At 37.8% G+C, this 21,266-nt stretch overlaps 1 protein-coding gene across 1 annotated transcript; it reads right to left on the reverse strand.

Annotated features, from left to right (window-relative positions):
- Positions 1-9,672: 9,672 nt before the first annotated feature.
- On the reverse strand, positions 9,673-10,599 carry LOC136175709 (olfactory receptor 4C3D-like). Its single transcript, XM_065945951.1, has one exon. The coding sequence runs from the start codon at positions 10,597-10,599 to the stop codon at positions 9,673-9,675; it is 927 nt and encodes a 308-aa protein (XP_065802023.1).
- Between the last annotated feature and the right edge of the window lie 10,667 nt (positions 10,600-21,266).

Below are 21,266 nucleotides of genomic sequence, written 5' to 3' on the forward strand. Positions count from 1 at the left end.
TCCTTTAAGATGGACTGGTTGGATCTCCTTGCACTCCAGGACTCTCAAGACTCTTCTCCAACACCATAGTTAAAAAGCATCAAGTCTTCGGTCCTCAGCTTTCTTTATAATATAAAATCCATTACTTAGTTCCTACTACAAGCTCATTCATTCAAGAACTATTTATTGGATACTTACTATATATATCATGTTGTTGTTGTTGTGTATGTTGTTCACAAAATGCCATAAATGTGTCATTGTCAGCTGTTATTAGTGCCTGAAATTCTATTACCAAACGGCAGCAGCACACCCATCTGTGATATGAACGACCTTCCCGCTCCTTCTCATGCTTCCTCCCATCTTTTATAGCGTCCAGTATCCATCACTCCTAGTTACAGGAGGAGTGGGTGCTAAGTTGCTTCAGTCGTGTCTGACATTTTGAGACCCCGTGGACTGTAGCCTGCCAGGCTCTTCTGTCCATGGGATTCTCCAGGCAAGAATACTGGAGTGGGTTGCCATGCCCTCCTCCAGGGCATCTTCCCCACCCAGGGACTGAACCCATGCTCTCTGGGTCTCCCACAGTGACAGTCAGATTCTTTACCTCTAGCGCCACCTGGAAAATTCAGTTACAGGATACTGCATTACTAATAGACTGAGAGAATTGGAGATGTACATTTGTCAAAGAGAAGAGAAGTAAATATAATAAAATGTATTTGGCAAAATGTAACTTTCTCTTTCACAAATAAATTAATAAAGAACTTTACTTTTAATTATCTAAGATGAAAATTTTATACAAATCTTAAATCAAAGTGCAGCAGCTTCATTGAAATCCCCATTCTGAGGTAAGGTCTCACAACAGATCAAAATAGACTAGAATGCAAATAAAGTAAGAATTAAACATAACGACTATGAAGAAATATAAATTACTTTTTCCCTTTTCTTTGACTCCACAATACTTTTTCAAGGAATAAGCCCTAATGTAAGATATTTTTAAAAGAGAAAGATCACTAGGTATAAATATGTTCAACACAATTATTAAGACCTATGGAAAATTAGAAACAGTGTGGAATATTCAAAAGTGAAGAACAAAATAATTAAAATACAATCACTTTCTTTGAATAATATGTAGTTTTTAACAAAGCTGCATCTAAAATTGTTCATTATCATTGAAAATTTCTGAAGTTGTAATATTAAGTGGGGAAATTTTGGATGCACATTTGAATTGTATAGAAACTCTGTTATTTCATTGTAACTAATTATATTATTCTTCTAATGAATTTAAATGTATATTTATAATATAAAAGACCCCAAAATATTTTTACCTCTAAATTGTTAGTACTGTAGTTGAGTATACCTCACTTGATGCTTTGTGCACTGAAGAAGGATTTAAATCTCAGGTAAGTTTGGATGAGCAGTGATTATATGATCTGCAACATGCATTTAAATATGAGAATCTAAGATTATATAATTTCAAAAAATAATCTCACCTATGAATATGTCTGAGATAGCTCCATTGTCAAGTCCCAGGCAGCTGCTAGTTCACAAGGAAAGAAGTGTTAAGTTATAAGATTAAAAATGCCAACTAGCTCAGCTGCAATAAGCGTCTTTGCTGATTTATAAATGGTATCTTTGGATAAGCCTTAAGAACACTACCACATATCCTCTTTTTGGGCAAAGTAGGAAGTATCTTCTCTGTGGCTAATTGACCTCAGGGGTATTTCTCCATCATTAGCAGGTCTTGCCAATAACCCAATTATTTTAAACAAGGCATCATTAGAGAAGAGCTTTTACAATATTCATCTTTAATTTTAAACTTCATCCTTAAGTCTACATGAAAACAAAACATCATCACAAAATAAAAAAGCACCAAGATGACCACTTACAAGCTTGCATACTTGATAGTAAATGAGCTTAAAAACAGAGCATGAATTTTTGATACTATATAAATAAAATACTTAGGTGTGTAGCTATCTGATTTTTAGATTTTATCATAATATTTTATTTTTACTGATCTACCAGTCATGGTAATCATCATTTCTATATATTGCTTTCAGGTGCACATTAAATGATTATTATGAACCCTATTATATTATGAACACTTCACGCTAAATAAGGTTTACAGTACTTCTTCAAAATAGTTGTTTCTTGTTCCAGTTCTGGAATTAGACTAACATGATAATAATGAAAATTATTCCATTGTTCAAATATATCCAAATAAGGTAGAATGCACTTGCCATTTAAATTTAATCCTGCAGCATACCTACAGAATATAAAAAATAGGAAATAATACTCACAATTTGTATAAGAAAATGTAAGAAAGGGAGTAAAGACACCATTTACCAAGGGAAAATAAGAAGCCATACTGCTGAATCTTGGGACGGGACACTTATCTTTAAATTATATTTTCTATGACTAAAGTGTCATGAGACTCTTATGCTGCCACCAATTGTGAAGTCCACTATAATTACTTAGTAAAATAAAGCTGACATTAAAATCATTTGGCAAACAAATTCAATTCAGAAATATTTTATGTGAAATCACAGCTACTTCAAGATATTAAAATATGCTTTCTTTAATAAGAAGAAAAATAAATTGTAGATAACTCTAGATTGACCCCAGCGATTGTGATCACTGTGAGCAGAATGTGTCAGGAAGGAAAAGAGTTTAAGAGAACTGAAAACACATGACCAAACCTAATCTGACTGGACACTGCAACATTATAGTTCTGTGATAGTATCTGTGATAGCAGCTGCCAAAACAGTTTCAATGAGGATTGTAACCTGTCTAAAGACCTCTGGGGGATATGAATTTTGCAGAAGTATCATCATGGAATTGTCTTAAACTTGCTCTTTCAACACTGGAATAAAAGAAAGTCAAATCACAGAATTAGCATGTACTGATAGAGTCACCATCCCCAACTTTATGAAAAACTGAAATCCATTCAATCATGGCCCTTTCAATGCCCATCCAGCCTTGACTTGAATAGCTACAGTGCTGGGTAGAGAGATTGTTTGAGAACCCCTAAATCTCTCTAGTCCATTTCCACAAGGTTTTAGAGAAGCAGAAAAGGGAAAGAGAGCAGATTTAGATGTAAAACAGTGAAGATTGTCCATGAAAATAGTTTTCAAACAAGAATTCTGGAGCTATGCCAGGCAGTTTATTTCCATAATACAAATCTAAGGTGATTTATAAATCCTGCAGAGATAGTAACAGATTCTCCACTTGAAAGGCAAACCAGAAAGAAAGCAGAAAAACAAAAAATGTATGGATCATGTCACAGTTGATCAGAAAGTAGTTGAGGTCTGTTTTGATGTTTGATAGTTTTAGGGACTAATTTAACAACAACAAAAAAAAAAAAAAAAAACAAGCATGTATCAAAATGTTCTTATGGGCAGATTCATAAACTTCAATATGTAGAGAAAATGTTCTCAAGATAGCAAAGCAGTCAAGAGAGAGCTCATGATGTATTAGTCCATCTGAAGGAATTTTCATCCCAGAAAGACATCATCTATGTTGTTTACGAGGCATGAAAAGTTCTGGGAGGTAGGCTGTGTTTTCATAACTTTTCCATGTTGCTTCTAATTGAAGTAGAAGCAAAAATAACAAAATTTATGACAGTAAACATATTAGCTTGGGTAGAAAGACAGAACTTGGAAGCAACTTGCAGTTTACCTAAGTAAACTACTCACAGAAATAGGGAGAACTGTTTAAGGCTCTAAATTATGAAGTTGTATACAGTAAAATAAAACTCATATCTCCTGTTTCCAAAAGTGGTTTTCTTACTCTGTATCATGTATTGCTAATAATATGCCTTCTGAATATTTTTCTATCATGGAGTCCATTAATTTCTCAGATAATATACTACTATGTGTAAAACAGCTAGCCAGTGGGAGGCTGGGAAAGACTGAAGGGAAGAGGAGAAGGGGGTGACAGAGGACGCAGTGGTTAGCTAGCATCACTGACTCAATGGACACGAATTTGAGCAAACTCTTGGAGATGGTGGAGGACAAAAGAGCCTGGCAAGCTGTAGTCCATGGCGTTGCAAAGACTCGGGCAAGACATGGCAATGGAACAACAGCAAGATGGGAAGCTGGGGACCACAGGGAGCTCAGCTGAGGGCGCTGGGATGCTCTAGAGGGGGGAAGTGGAGGTGGGAGCGAGGCTCGAGAGGGAGTGTGTATGTATACACTGCTGCAGAGCAGAGGTTAACACTGCACTGCAAAGCAATAGCTCCCCAAGTGGAAAATAAACACGCGGTACCCTTGAAGTCGGAGGCTGGACCTTTCTGTCTAAGAAGGGAACCTGCTTACTTCTGTGACACATGCACACACTCACATTTTAAAAGCACAGTCCAGTTTAGAAAAAAGCCAGAATTAATTCACAGCAAAGCCTTCTAAGTTGTGTAAGTGAGCTGAAAAATGCTCTCTGTGGTTAACTGTGGAGTATTGATTTTTATCTGGTTTTTATTATTCCTTATAAATAAACTGTGGAGTATTGATTTTTATCTGGTTTTCAATATTCCTTATAAATAATCTTCTAAAGTAGTTTTCAAAGAGGATAGCAAATTCAAGGAACTAAATGTAAGCCAAAATTCTAACACTTATATAGTAATATGCTTCTTTCTATATAACTGTCCACATCATCCCCGATACTAGTAAGTCAAATAGCTGCCTTAGAAACAATTGCTTAGACTTTTAAGCATAAAAACAACTTTTATGAATATGTATTTATAAAAGACAAGTTTTAAATTCCTGTGATATGAAAGAGGTTCTGGTGAAATATCTTTCCACTGATATCTTTGAAATGGTTGAAAGAGTATCAAATTTGGATTTTGAAGACTGCAGATGTGAATACTAGCTCTGTTTCTGATATTAGACACACAATTAAATAAAGACTTTCTGCTCTTTTGGATTTTGTGTGAAGACCAACAGGATGAAATAAGTTACATCGTTCCTTGGTTCTGTCTTGTCTGTATAGAAACTGAAGTCATGTATTAGAACCACATAAGTTACAAAAGAAGAGGGGGGAATTTTTAATGTATTGTAAGTTAACCTTGTCCTTTATCCAATCAATTAAAACAATGTGTGGGTGCTGAGTCATCCCAGCCATGTCCAGGTCTTTATGACCCTATGGGCAGTAGCTGCCTGGCTCTCTGTTCTTGGGATTCTCCAGGCGAGAATCCTGGAGTGGGTTGCTATGTTCTCCACGGAGTCTTTCCGATCCAAGGACCACACTGTGCCTCTTGTCTCCTGCATTGACTCTTTACCACTAGCCCCAACTGGGAAGCCAAACTGTGAGTATAGTGTACCAGTTCATGTCCAATGTGGCAGACACATTGTGATGACCAAGTCTGAAAAGGCCTAGTTCCCTGTCCCCAGGACATAACATATAAAGATGCATCGGAAAATTCCAGTCCAATGGAAAAACAGCTATTATAAAAATACTGGCAAAATACTATGTGTTACAGGGTAGGAATATATCTATCACACTGAAATCAGAGAATTTAGTTCAGATTTAAGGAAATAGTGATAGTACAAATAAAGATGGAAAGGGAATCATATAGAAATATGTACCATTATGCAGTCACAAAGGCAAAATTATTGAGGCACAAAGGAATTTACACATCAAGCGTGAATAGATCACACTGTGAAAAGATCACTGACTTGGATTGTATAAGAAATCACTGAGATGCCGATCAGGGGCTCCTTACTTGGAAGTTCCCATCTCCTGACCTATGAATGCTGAGGCTATCAAATGCTGCATCTCTAGTTCTGACATCTACCCTTATTTTCAACTTTTTGTGTGCCATATCTCCAATTCTGGACATCTGCATTTGGATATCAATTTAGTATATATAATACATAATTTAAAATTTCCACAATGCAAAAGTGTACCCTACCTTGTTAAGCAGTATCCATTTCAATGCCATTGCTCAGACAATAAATCTCACAGTGTTCTTCACTCCCTTATTGATTTCCCATGACTCATTCTGGCCTTTGGCAAATCGAGTTGTCTCTACTTTCAGAACGTATCCCTGATTTGATCATTCCTGCCCCAACTCCCGGCCTCTGCAGCAGCCTCCTGAGAGTTAGGTCTACCTTTGCTCCGGCCTCTAACAGTTTGCTTTCCTGAAGCAGCCGAAACTATCGATTCTCTTTCAATCCTGTTCTGATTGTATCTCTCCTGTACTACAGTTTAATGCATCACTTTCAACGTTTACTGTAATAAGACAGAAATCTCCATTTTTTATTCAAAGAACCTGAGGCTTACCCCATCTCGTTAATTTCCCAAAAGTCAAGCATGTTAAGTGATAAAACCAGAATTGGAATCAAAGCTTTATTTATTTCAAAATAATTTAATGTCTTGCATAATAAAGTTGCACGGTTGGGAAGCCCGATTCCCAATATCAGGTGTCTTTGCCACCATATGGAGGCTTGATGTGATGTGATGTGAAGGCTTCTGTGTGACTGAAGACTTTTTAAGTTACTCTGAATCCATCTTTCATCCATGATGACAAGACAGCGTGACGGGCTGCATTGTTATTGTAGAAATATTTCACTTCACTTAGCTGTGTCTCCATTTTCTCCATGGAGTCTCTGATTATTCAGAAAACTGTTATTATTTACACTGTAGATTATTTCCTATGGAAATTTATTTTAGTAACTACTTTTCCTACTAACTTTGAAATAGAAAATACCATTCAGTTGCTTAGTTCTTTTCATTCTGTCAAGTTGGTGTGGCCAGACTAGATAACTTGAAATTTTGGGAGACATTATTGTGTTTTATTTTCTTTCTTTTATGCTTTAAGGCTTTAAGGCTAATGAAGGACCTCCCCCAAATTTTATAACATTTCTTAAAAGGGTATCATCTTTTTATCCCAGTAGAGTTGAAGATCACTGTACATTTTATCCATTTCTAACTATATAGATCATAAAATCTTAGAACTGGAATCTGTTCAAAACTGATTCTTACTCAATTAAGTACGCCGGAATTTTTCCACTAAATTTAAAAATTATGCTGTTGCTCAGTCGCTCAGTCGTGTCCGAGTCTTTGTGACCTGTGCAGGCAATGCCTCCCTCAATAATCCCCAGCTTCAGCTCAGCTCAGTTCAGCCTCTCCGTCGTGTCCGACTCTGTGTGACCCCATGGACTGCAGCAGGCTGGCTCCCCTGTCCTTCACTGTCTCCCAGAACTTGCTCAGACTCACGTCCTTTGAGTCTGTGATGGAATCCAACCTTCTCATTCTCTGTGTAGAAACACTACTAAACCGTATCACTGATTAAGGTCTGTAAGTTGTGATGAGATGGCTGGATGGCATCACCGACTTTATGGACATGATTTTGAGCAGGCTCTGGGAGTTGGTGCTGGACAGGGAAGCCTGGCGTGTGGCAGTCCATGGGGTCACAAAGAGTTGGACACGACTGAGTGACTGAACTGAACTGGAGATGTGACAGTGATAGAAGGAAAAATCTTTTATAACCATTTTCAGACTATTTACAGTAAAACCAAAGTACCAGACCAGTTGTTTTGCTTCAGCAAAGATGAATTTATCATGTATTTTTCTACATGTCATTGCAAGTTTTTCTCTCTTTTTATTTAGTATTCAATATATTCTGACTTGATGTTTGGTCTATATATAAAAATTTACCACCAATTCAGATAAAGTGTTTAAATATTTCTTCAATTATTAATTTGGATAATACTACCTATTTTAATACTGAAAATATGCTATGGCTGAGGACACTATAATTAATAAAACAGGGTAATATCATATGAAAGTTTCTCCTTGCATGAGTATTATATTCATATAATATATTTCACAACAGAGATGATGACAATTTAATAAAGCAGTTACAGTCTTATTCAGTCCCTTCATGGATCACAGCCTTGTCTTGACAAAGCAATTTGCACAACTCAATGAAGCTATAAGCCATGCCATGTAGGGCCACCCAATATGGATGGATTATAGTGAAGAGTTCTGACAAAATATGGTCCACTGGAGGCAGAAACGGCAACCCACTCCAGCATTCCTACCCGGGGAGCCCCATGAACATATGAAAAGGCAAAAGATGGACACTAGAGGATGAGCTCCCTGCTCAGAAGGTGTCCAATATGCTACGGGGAAGCACGGAGGGCAGTTACTAACAGCTTCAGGAAGAATGAAGCGGCTGGGCCAAAGCAGAAATGGCACTCAACTGTAGATGCATCTGGTGGTAAAAGTAAAGTCTGACGCTGTAAGGAAAAATATCGCATAGAAACCTGGAATGTTAGGTCCATGGATCAAGGTTAATTGGATGTGATCAAGCAGGAGATGGCAAGATTGAACATAGACATCTTAGGAATCAATGAACTAAAAGGGACTTGAATTTAATTGAGATGACCATTATATCTACTACTGTGCACAAGAATCCCTTAGAAGAAATGGAGTAGCCCTCAGAGTTAGAAAAAAGAGTAAGAAATGCAGTATTTGGGCAATCTCTAAAACAGACCCATCTCAGTTTGCTTCCAAGGCAAACCATTCGACAGCAGTGTAGCACAAGTCTATTTCCCAACTACTGAACCTGAAGAAGCTGAAGCTGATTGGCTCTGTGAAGACCTACAAGACCTTCAAGGTCTAACACCAAAAAAAAGATATCCTTTTTATCACAGGGGATTGGAATGCAAAAGTAGAAAGTCAGGAGATATTCAGAATAACAGGCAAGTTTGGTCTTAGAGTACAAAATGAAAAACGGCAAAGGCTAACAGAGGTTTGTCAAGAAAACACACTGCCCATAGCAAACACCCTTTTAAATGACCCAAGAGATGACTCTACATATGGGCATCACCATATGGTCAATATCACAATCATATTGATTCACTGCAGAACTAGACTGCAGCCATGAAGTTAAAAGACAATTGCTACCTGGAGGTAAAGCTATAACATACGTACAGCATATTAAAAAGCGGAGATGTCACTTTGCAGACAAATGTCCATATGGTCAAAGCTATGGTGTTTCCAGTACTCAAGTACGGATGTGAGTGTTGGATCATAAAGAAGGCTGTATGCCGAAGAATCAATGCTTTTGAACCATGGTGTTGGAGAAGACTCTCGAGACTCCCTTGGACTGCATGGAGATCAAAGAAATCAATCATACAGGAAATCAACCCTAACTATTAACTGGAAGAACTGACGCTGCAGCTGAAGCTCCAATACTTTGGCAATCTGGTAGAAAGGATCAACTCATTGGAAAAGACCCTGAGGATGGGAAAGATTGAAGTCAAAAGGAGAAAAGAGGCAGCAGAAGATAAGATGGTTAGATTGCATCACTGACTCAATGGTAATGAATCTGAGAAAATCCGGGAGATAGTGGAGGACAGAGGAACCAGGCATGCTACCGTCCATGAGGTGGCAAAGAGCAGACACAGCTTAGTGACCAAACAGCAAAAACAACGTGGGCTTTCCTGGTGGCTCAATGATGAAGACTTTGCCTGCCAATGCATAAGATGCTAGTTTGATCCCAGGTTGCACAGATCCTCTGGTGAAGGAAATGGCAACCCTCTCCAGTATTCTTGCCTGGGAAATCCTATGGACAGAGGAGTCTGGCTGGTGACAGTCTATGGGGTTGCAAAGAGTCTGACATGACTTAGCAACTGAGTATTCACACTTAATCATCCCGATGTACATAAATCATCACTTTATGGGCATTCTGAACACCTACACTACTCTTCTCTTCATCAGATTCCTCATGGCTTTTTTCACCTCTGTGTTTCTCACTGTGTAAATGATAGGATTTAACATGGGACTGAGGATTGCAGAGAACACAGTCACCCACTTGTCCACAGGGTAAGTGGCCACAGGACGCGTGTAGGTGAACACAGAAGGCAGAAAGAAGAGCACCACTACTGTAAAGTGGGCGCCACATGTAGAGAGGGCTCTGCGCCGTCCTTCAGAGCCATGGGATTTCAGGGAGCTCAGGATGGCTATGTAGGAGATGAGCAGCAGGGAAAAAATGAGCAAGCACATGCCCCCGCTGTTGGCCGCCACCACCATTCCAGGTATGTAGGTGTCACTGCAGGCAAGCTCCAACAGTGAGAAGAAATCACACGTGAAGTGGTCAATGACGTTGGGACCACAGAAGGTCAAGTCCATGGTGAGAAGGATCTGCACGGAGGCATGCAGGACCCCCCCGACCCAGGCCACCACCACCAGGAGCTGGCAGAGCCCCTGCCGCATGACGGCCGTGTAGTGCAGAGGCTTGCAGATGGCCACGTAGCGGTCGTAGGCCATGACGGTGAGGATGATGACCTCTGATGCTGCCAGGAAGTGCTCCAAAAAGATCTGAGTCAGGCAGCCCCCCCAGGAGATGGATCTCCTCTGGAACAGCAGGTCAGTGATCATTTTGGGCGTGCTCACAGAGGTGAAGGAGGCATCTAATAAGGCCAAATAAGTGAGAAGGAAGTACATGGGAGCAGAAAGCGCAGGGCTGAGGGAGATGGTGATGACAATGAGCAGGTTGGCCAGCACAGTGAAGAGGAAAATGAACAGAAAGATGATGAAGAGTATTTTCTGCACATGTGGATTCTGTGTGAGTCCCAGGAGAACAAATTCTGTCACATTGTTGGGAGGCCTGAGGACATCCATTCAGTAAGCAACAGCTTCCTGGGATAAAGGATGATATTCACTAATCATGAAAGGCTTGTGATCTGACTTTCTTAGAACAAAATCGTCACTGTGCAACATGCCCTTGGAATTTTTGCCCTGTACTCATTTCCATTCTTTCCTATTTTCACCATGGTATTTTGCATCTCTTCAGACATCTAGCACCTGTCACCTGTCAAACATCAGTAGGGCCGCATTTGATGTGTGATTTGCCAAGAAAACACTGGGCTTCCTACATGAGATTTGGATTCTCCTACTGGTTCCAACTCCGTCGGACTAAGTCCCCTCGGTGCCCCGTGCTTCCCAAGCCCGACTCTGTGTCTATGAGGTAACAAACAGCAATTTTCAGAGGTATCTTGTAAGCTGAGACGTGCTATACACAGGAAAGAGTTATTCTCTCTTCCATGAGAATTTATATTCCAACCCTCAGGTCAAACTGTAGAAAGAAAAAAATATGGTCAAGAAGTGTCTATCACATGGAGGGAATTTAGTGCGGTGTGTTTAAGTCCTTGGAGACGCATGCTCGCTTGTACCTAGCAGGACACATAAGCTGTTCATCACTTGCCAGAGTGCCCGGGATGTCTGCACTGCCTGAGAACTGGTGGTGATGAGCACGGGCTTGGTACTGATTGGCCATTCTCGAAGGCTAAGCATATGTCTGCTTCCCCAAACCATAAACTCAGCAGGAATGCAAGTGCTCTTGTCCTCCAAGTCTGTTTATCTGTAATCTCACTACTTGATAAGAAACAGATAAAGGAACTTGAAAGGAAACTACACTCCAGTGTAACGGTTTCTGACACACTCCCGAGAGTAACCATGAAAGTATTTAATTACTTCTAAGAAAGTACACATATTGGGTCATTTTTCTTTCAAGATAGTGTGTTTGTTTATTAAATTTTTTTTATTCTTCAAACTTCTGCTCCACATACAATTTAGCATAGTCATATTCTATAAATTTTTAGCTTTGGAAGACTTGGATTGAAGCATAAACTCTTTCACAGATGTTCAACACACAAGGATCTATCAAGCATAGGAAACCCTTATTTTCAAAGCTTTAACAATAAAAATTAACAAGGAGAACAGGAAAAAATACTCTGCTAGATAAATTAGAGAAATACCTAATACACTATACAAAAAACATATATATCAATACACCAACTTCAATACACTAACTATCGAAACATGTATAAAATCCATTACTTACTATTAACTCCTACTACAGATTCCTTCATCAAACGAGTATTTATTGAGCCCTTGCTGTGCACACTGATGTATGTTGCTCACATAAAATCATGAAAAGTGATGTTATTGAGTGAACTTAATCCTTGAAATTGTATCATCAAAGCGGCAGCACACCTACCCGTGACCTGCACGAGCTCCCCACCCCTTTCTGTTTCTGCTCCGTGCATCCTCACGCCTTCTCCTCCGGTCTTCCCACAGCAGCCGCCTCCCATCACTCCTGGTTACAGGATGTATTACTAATACAATGTGGGGTTATAAATTTGCCAAAGAGAAGAGAAATAAACATAATGAAACATATTCCATACAGCATGTCTCTTCAGAGATAAGCAGATAGAAACAGTATTTTTTCAATTTTCCATGATGAAAATTGTATGCATATGTGGGAACACGAAGCAGCAGCTTGGCTGAACTCCTCCTTTGTTAGTGGGATCTCCCAGCAGATCACAGAAGAGACGGTGTAAATAAAGTAAGAATTAGACACAATTCACAGAAGTGCTTTACAAACAACTATGAAGAAAAATAAGTTACTTTTTAAATTTTTCTTTAGCTCCATAATACTTTTTCTAGGAATAAACCTTAATGTAAAATATTTTAAGGGAAACATCATTATGTACACATATGGTCAACATAATCATTAACAGCTGTGGAAAATTTAGAAAGGGTGTGGAAGAAAAGGATAATGGAGAAAAGGACAATTAAAATATAGTAGATCTTTTTTAATAACATGCAGCTTTTAACAGAGATGCTTTTAAAAATTGTGCAATGTGAAAAAATTATCAGCTGTAATATTAAGTGAGGAAAATTTTGGATGCATACTTAAATTGTATAGTTATTCTAACTTATCTCATTGTAGCTAATTGTATTATTAGCTCAACTAATTTAAATACATATGAATAAGAAAAAAAGATTCTAAAATATTTTTACCTCTAAATTGCTAGTACTGTAGCCAACTCTACCTTTCTTGATGTTTTGCATGCTTAAGAAAGTTTGAAACCTCAGGTAAATTTGGATCAGGAGTGATGATATGACTTGCGACACACATTTATACCTGAGAATATATGATTAAGTGATTTCAAAAAATAATCTCACCAATGAGAGTGTCTGACCTAGCGCCATGGCCAGGCCCCAGGCAGCTGTTAGTTCACCAGGAAAGAAGCAAAGTCATGAGGTTAAAAATGCCGGCTCACTCAGTGTCTCTTGATGGCACCTTTGGATAGGTCTTAAAAGCATAACCGTGCATCCTATTTGTGGGTAAAGTCTAAGAAACTTCTTATGTGTGGCTAATTGGAACTCATGGGTATTTCTCCACCATTAGCAGGTCTTGTTAACAACCCAATTATTTCATAACAGCATCAGAGAAATACTTTTATAGCATTTTTTTTTAAACTTCATCTTTAAGTCTATGTGAAAACAAAGTGAAAAATATCACTCACTCAGTCATGTCTTACTCTTTGTGACTCAATGGACTATAGTCAATCAGACTCCTCTGTCCATGGAATTCTCCAGGTAACAGTACTAGAGCAGGTTGCCATTTCCTGCTCCAGAGCATCTTCCCAACTTAGGGATTGATCCCAGGTCTCTTGCACTTGGGCAGATTCTTTAAATCATAGTCACAAGAGAAAAACATAGGAACAAGTTGACCACTTATGGACTTGGATATTTGATAGAGAATGAGCTTAAATACAGAGTCTGAGTATTTGGTACTTATAAATTAAATGTTTGGGGGCACTACTACTAGATTTTTAAATATTTATTATAATATTTTATTTTGATGAGATGGTTAAATAGCATCCCCTACTCCATGGACATGCATCTGAGCAAACTCCCAGAGACAGTGAAAGATAGGGAAGCCTGGCATGCTGTAGGCAATGGAGTTACAATGAGTCGGGACACCGCTTAGCGACTGAGCAACAATTTTATTTTAACTGATCTACCATTCATGATAGGCTGCTCTGTTGGCTCAGCAGTAAAGAATCTGTCTGCCAGTGCAGGAAATGAGTTCAATCCCTGGGTCAGGAAGATCCCCTAGAGAAGGAAATAGCAACCCACTCCAGTATTTTTGCCTAGGAAATCTCAAGGACAGAGGAGCCTGGAGGGCTGGAGCCCACGGGACAGCAAAGACTAGGACACTACTTACCGACACCGCTAAACAGCGTCAGCGAACACTCATGGAGCCGTGATTCCTAAATACTGTGCTCAGCTGTATGCTAGGTGACTGTTATGAACCTCATCATAAATCCAGCACTTCATACCAGATACATTTTATGGTGCTTCTGCAAAGTAGTTGCTTTCTGTGTCAATTTTGGAATTGGATTAACATGATGATGATGAAAATAAGTCTATTTTTCAATTATATTCAGAGATAGTAAAATGCATTTGTCATTCAAATGTAATCATATAATATCCATATAAGGTATTAAAAGTAGGAAATAATATTCAGAATTTACATAGTAAAACATAAGAAAGGGAATAGGAACACATTTACCATGAAGAAATAAGAAACCAGGCCATTGAAACCTGGGACAGGACTATTATCTTTAAATTATGTTTTATGACTAAAGTATTGTGATATGCATACATTGCCACCAACTGCGGGGCCCATTATAATTATCTAGTAAAAGAGTTAAAACTGATATTAAAATTGTTTGGTAACAAAATTCAATTCAATTCAGGAATGCTTTTATATAAAGCCAAACTTACTAAAAGATGTTCAAATATGCTTTAATAAGAAGAAAAATAAATTGTAGATAACTCTAGATTGACTCCAGAGAATGTAGCCACTATGATCAGCATGTATCAATGGAGGAAAACATTTTAAGAAAACTAAAAACACATGACCAAACATAGTCTGACTGGACACAGTAATATTATAGTTCTGCAATAATAGCTGTGATAGCAGACAGTTTCAATGAGGATTGTAATCCGTCTGAAGATCTATAAGGGTCACTATGTGGGTCTAGTGGTAAAGAATCTGCCTGCCGACGAAGGAGACTCAAAAGACATGGATTTGATCCCTGGGCTGGGAAGAACCTCTGGAGAAGGAAATGGCAGCCTGCTCAAGTATTCTTGCCTGGGAAATCCCATGGACAGAGGAGCCATATGGATTTTGTTGAAACATCATCATGAAATGTCTTGGACTATTCTTTAAACTCTGAAATGAAATCAGAATCAGATCAGAGAATCAGTATGTACCGATAAAATTATCATTCCTAGGCTCAAAAAAGTCTGAAATCCATACACCTTGGCCCATTGAGCATCATCCACCCTCTGCTTAAACAGAAAGGAAACATTTTTAATTGCTATGATACAAAAGAGGTTCTTATAAAATCTGATATCCTTTGAAGCAGCTTAAAGGGCATCAGATTTTAACTTAGAAGGATGCAGATCTGAATACCAGTTCTGTCTCTGAAAGCGGATGGATTACTGAACTTTTTTGAACTTTGTTGTTCTTCATCATTAAAACAGGAATGATCACAATAAAGTTAAATCACAATAATACCTACCTTTCAGAGGTGCTGTTAGTGTCAGGTGAGAGGTATGAGAAAGACTTTCTAGTGATAAACTATGAAAATATGAACATTATGATTGGAATAAAATCTTCATATTAGATCATTTACTCTCTGAAACTGCATTTCTGTTTAATACATTCTAATGGCATTTCTTTAACATTCATCCTTCAGCCCTTGACAGTCAATATTCTACTCGCTGTTTCTGAGTTTTGCTTTAAATTCCATATAAATGGATTTTTTATGAATCCATATAAATGGATTCACACAGTATTGGTCTTTTTATTTTTGCTTATCCTTTTAGCATAATGCCCTTAAAGTCCCATCATGTTGTCACAAATGGCAAGATTCCCTTCTTTTGCATTACTGAATAACATTTTACTTATTTATATATATATATATTTGATATTTATATTACATTATATTATTATTTTATTTATATGTATATTTAATATGTTAGTTTATATAATATTATTCTTTTACAGCCTTATTTGTATTATGCATATATAACATCTTCTTTATCCACTCATCCAGCAGAGTACATTTTAGTTGTTTCCAGGTGTTGGTTATCGTGAATAATGCTGCAGTGGACATGGATGCACTGATATCTTCAGATTCCTAGCTTCATCACTTCTCGGCCTTTTGGCTAAAATCAAATGCAGATTCCTGACATCGCGCTCTTTGGTTAATACACGAAAGTAGGATTGAAAAATTATACAGCAATCATATTGAATTGCTTGAGAAACCTCCATAATGTTTTCTGTAGTGACTGAGCAAAATTATATTCCCATTACAGGAGTGCTCCATTTTCTCTACAACTTAAAAAGAATGCTGACTTCTGTGTATCTCATATAGTCATCCTAACAGTTGTGAGGTCATACTTCGTTTTTGTTATGATTTGAATTTGCCTGATTAGTGATATTGAACACCTTCTCAAATTCCTAGTTGTATAACTTCTTTGGAAAACTATCTGTTCAGTTTCTTCACTCATTTTTAAATTGAGTTATTTGTTATACTACTAAACTGCAGAAGATGTATGCATATTTTAGATATAAATGCCTTATGAGTATATGATTTGTAAATATTTTCTCCATTCCATAGGCATTCTTTCCAGTTTGCTGTTTCCTCCCATGTGTAGAAGCAGTCTGGTTTAGAACTTGAGATCATGGACTTCAGGCTGATGTCACGATGGGATGTAACTTACCTGACCTGCTGGCTTTTGTCTCCTCTGCTTGGTGGCCCTGAGCTGCCCTGTTAGGGTTCTGACCATCTCACGGACAGAAAATGTCCATATAGCCCTGTATCTACATGGAGAAGAAAAGAGCCCCAGGAGGGTCCCATCTTTTATCCATCTCTACAAGGGCATCATTCACATAAGCCCAGCAATATGCTAATGACCAGAGAGTGACCTTGGTCTGTGCCACTTGGAACAGAAGAATTGCTCCGTCATGTTCTCCCTAAATTAATTATGGCCAGATACAGAGCAGCGAATGGAAAGATACAGCCCTATGTGTGAATATATACAGGTGTGTGTGTGATCATACTAAATACATAAACACATATGCATACACAAGCACATCCCTATTGGTAGTCAGATACCAATCCATGTGCTGTCATATACAGACCCAGGTGTTTTCACGTTTAGACACATACGTGAAATTGAATTCAGACATACATATCACTGAATGTATACACACAAGTAGTCATAGAGATTCACATGAGTTTGGAAATAGATATGAATATATAGTTGGATCCATACTTGTATGTTGTTGAATACTGACCAATAGATGTTTGCAAAGAAATTGACTTTAAGGTTTGTGCTCTAATACATGCCTGCAAAAGACACTAAGTCCTTTCTGACCAGCTCACTGAAAATGTGAATCAAATGTAAATAAGAAAGTCTTCTTCTCAAAATGTAGAGGAAAAAAATCAAGATTTTTATGCACTCTAATGCTGAAGATCAAAATTTTTATTTTGATGTCGATCCTTCACAATATGTGTCTTATTCTAGATGTGATAACAAAATAATAACATATATCTTTGTCCTCAAAATAAATATGCTGTGTTATACATGTTAAATGTATATTTTATGGGAAGTTTTCAAAATTTACATAATGAATCTAAAGTTTATAGGGGGAAGGGAAGATCAGGAAGGAGGGAGAGAAAGAAGAGGAGAAACTGCCCCAGAACTGAACTTTCTAGATGATGTAAAATTTGATATATTAAATAGAAAATTTTCAAATTACCTGAAATTAATAATTATATTAAAGGATTATTTACCCTGTTTGGAGAAAATAGGCTAAGATATGTCCCCATTACAAACAAAAATAAACACTAGATGGGTTACAAACTATACTGGAAAAGTTATTGGAAAAAAAACAAGATGTTGAAATTTATAAAGTCACTGGAAGGAAACAGAATTTTCCAAAAGCAATGTGATAGAAAAAAACTTTAAAAGTAGAATACTAAATTAATAGCTTAATTTTAAAATATTCATAGCTAGAACATGAGTAACATAATAAAGTATTCTAGCAAATTTCAAAGAGTGAATATTTCAAGGAAACATACATATTTAATGTAGAAAGAGTTAGTCAAAATTTATCAGTAGATTCTCACTCCAAAACATCAAGAATGCAAGTAATTGACAAAGTGTATAGAGTGGATTGGGAAGATCCCCTTGAGAAGGGAATGGCAACCCACAACAGTATTCTTGCCATGGACCAAGGAGACAGGTGGGCTACAGCCAATGGGGTTGCAAAGAGTCAGATATGACTGAGTGATTAGCACACATATAGAGCGGATATTATGTATCACACATTGTGAGAGAAACAGAGAATGACGTAAGTTTCCTTGACTTCGGGGAACTTATAGATCAGTAAACATAGATCGTTAGTAAAGATATTTATCTCATAGCTTAAAATAAATACACAAATATGAAAAGTACTTAGCATCTCTCTTAACTCATTTGGATTGCAATTACATGACACCATAGATCAGAAGGATTAAATAATAAACATTTTTCACAGGTTTGGTGGCTAGGAAATCCAAGATTAAGGTGCAGACAGACTCCATATCCAGTGAGTTCCCCGACATCATTCACAGAAAGTCATCTTTTTCTTGTGTCATCACATGGCAGAAGGGTTGAGAGAATTCTCTAATGTCTCTTCATAACAATTTTATGACCTAGTCATTACGCAAAGGGCCCACCTCCAAACACTCCCACATTAAATAGGATTTAACTTATGCTTTCAGAGAGGGAAAAAACTTTAAGTCTATAGCAACATCCAAAAGTGAAGAAATAAATTACATATGTTTGAAAGAATCTTTTGATGAAGGTGAAAGAGGAGAGTGAAAAAACTGGCTTAAAGCTCAACATTCAAAAAAAAAGAAAAATCATGACATTCTGTTCCATCACTTCAAGGCAAATAAATGGGGAAACAGTGACAGACTTTATTTTATTGGGCTCCAAAATCACTGCAAACAATGACTGTAGTCATGAAATTAAAAGACACTTGCTCCTTGAAAGAATAGCTATGACAAACATAGATGGCACATTGAAAAACAGACATATTACTCTGCTGATAAAGTTCTGTATAATCAAGGCTATGATTTTTATAGTAGTCACGTACAGACGTGAGAGTTGGACCATAAAGAAGGGTGAGCACCAAAGAATTGATGCTTTCAAACTGTGGTGTCGGAGAAGAGTCCTGAGAGTCCCTTGGACTGCAAGGAGATCCAACCAGTCCATCTGAAAGGAAATCAACCCTCAATATTCATTGGAAGGACTAAAGCTGAAGCTGAAACCCCCATACTTTGGTCATCTTATGAGAAAAACTGACTCATTGGAAAAGAACCTGATGCTGGGAAAGATTGAAGGCAGGAGGAGAAGGGATGACAGAGGATGAGATGGTTGGATGGCATCACCAACTCGATGGACATAAATTTGAGCAAGCTCTGGGAGTTAGTGATGGACAGGGAGGCCTGGTGTGCTGCGGTCCATAGAGTTGCAAAGAACTGGACACGACTTAGTGACTGAACAATAGCAAGAAACCCAAATACTTGATTTTATTTGGTCAATAGCATTGGTTTGTGAAGACTTTGAGATTAAAAAAAAAAACTCCATGTAAACGGGGTAAAAATCAGGATACGAGGCTGCTTATAGGCTGATTTACTAGTGAAAAGCACACACTGCACCGTATCATTGCTGCTGCTGCTGCTAAGTCGCATCAGTTGGGTCCGACCCAGTGCGACCCCATAGAAGGCAGCCCACCAGGCTCCCCCATCCCTCAGATTCTCCAGGCAAGAACACTGGAGTGGGTTGCCATTGCCTTCTCCAATGCATGAAAGTGAAGTCACTGAGTCGTGTCCGACTCTTTGTGATCCCATGGACTGGAGCCTACCAGGCTCCTCCGTCCATGGGATTTTCCAGGCAAGAGCACTGGAGTGGGGTGCCATTGCCATCTCTGGCACCGTATCGTTAGGTCCTCATAAATCTAGGTTGAATAAAGGAGGCAGAATAATAAGCTTCTTTGATCACATGCTTCTGACCATATTCAGTTAAGCTCAGTCCAGTCGCTCAGTCGTGTCCGACTCTTTGTGGCCCCATGAATAGCAGCACTCCAGGCCTCCCTGTCCATCACCAACTCCCGGAGTTTACTCAAGCCCATGTCCATCAAGTCGGTAATGCCATCCAGCCATCTCATCCTCTGTCACCCCCTTCTCCTCCTGCCCCCAATCCCTCCCAGCATCAGGGTCTTTTCCAATCAGTCAACTCATTGCATGAGGTGGGCAAAGTATTGGAGTACATACTAGAGGCAGATAATATTTGCTTTCAAGCCTGATTCAGAGGAGGATTCTATGAATGCTGTTTCTGTCAAATAAAACAATATACCCTGGCTTCTTTACTACTTAGTAATCTGTGTTTCATTGATAAGAGTGATAAGAATGACATATCTTGTCAGAATCTTTCTTAACAGTGATATCCCCCAAAATATCTGGTGTCAAGTTCCGTAGTGCATATATGAAAGGCATGGATCATAGAATATGATAAATTTACACACGGAAGGCTGAGCCTGAATCTCAAAGGTTATGGAACCACCATATGCAAAAAAGGAAAAAAGAATATTGGGGGAAAAAACCAGAGTTTTTTTTTCCAGGTATTTTAAGCTATCTGGGAAAGTGAATGACTCATTTTCAAGAAAATGTAACTCCAAGCAAAGATGTTAAACTTGAGGAAATAATATGAATACCCAACTGAAAAATAAGTAAGATTTGGTTATTTTTCGGCATAAAACTAGTTCCTTCAGGTTATTTTTACAAACATAGCATCCTTATTAATACTACAACTCTGAAACATTCCCTAATCTTACCATGCTAAGCAAAAGAAAAATAATATATATAAAGTATCTTGCAGATACTTGTGTGTGGTGGGACAAACCAAAATTTTCTATCATATATTTAAAATTTTTTTTTCTGAATTTTGTAATGAGCTCTATTAATTCTTAAAAAGATTGCATTATTTAAGAGAGAAAAATGAGAAAATATTTCCCTGATTAAATAAATTTACAGTATTAGTTTTAGATTAACTCATCATATAGAACATATAGCTGTAATCTCAATAAAGATATTTATACCCTAAAAGTATACATACTTTCCACAAGAAATTGTGGAAATCATAAAAATGTATTTCAGACTAAATATATAATTTGAACTAATAATATGAAAGCATTATATATATATGTATATATATTATGATCACTGGACCTATTTAAATAAAAAATGTTTTTCATCACAACCAAGTTATTCAATCTAAGGAGACATTTACTACAGTTAAAAAAAATCACAAGTGACTTTCCTGGGAAACAGCATTTCTTCAAGAAAAAGATACATTTCCTTGCTGCC

This window comes from Muntiacus reevesi, chromosome 9 (genome assembly GCF_963930625.1).
Source record: "Muntiacus reevesi chromosome 9, mMunRee1.1, whole genome shotgun sequence".
In the NCBI taxonomy this organism is placed as follows: domain Eukaryota; kingdom Metazoa; phylum Chordata; class Mammalia; order Artiodactyla; family Cervidae; genus Muntiacus; species Muntiacus reevesi.

What these genes read in the sequence shown, in the direction of transcription:
- LOC136175709 (XM_065945951.1), bottom strand. Translation starts at nt 10,599, where the DNA reads ATGGATGTCCTCAGGCCTCCCAACAATGTGACAGAATTTGTTCTCCTG.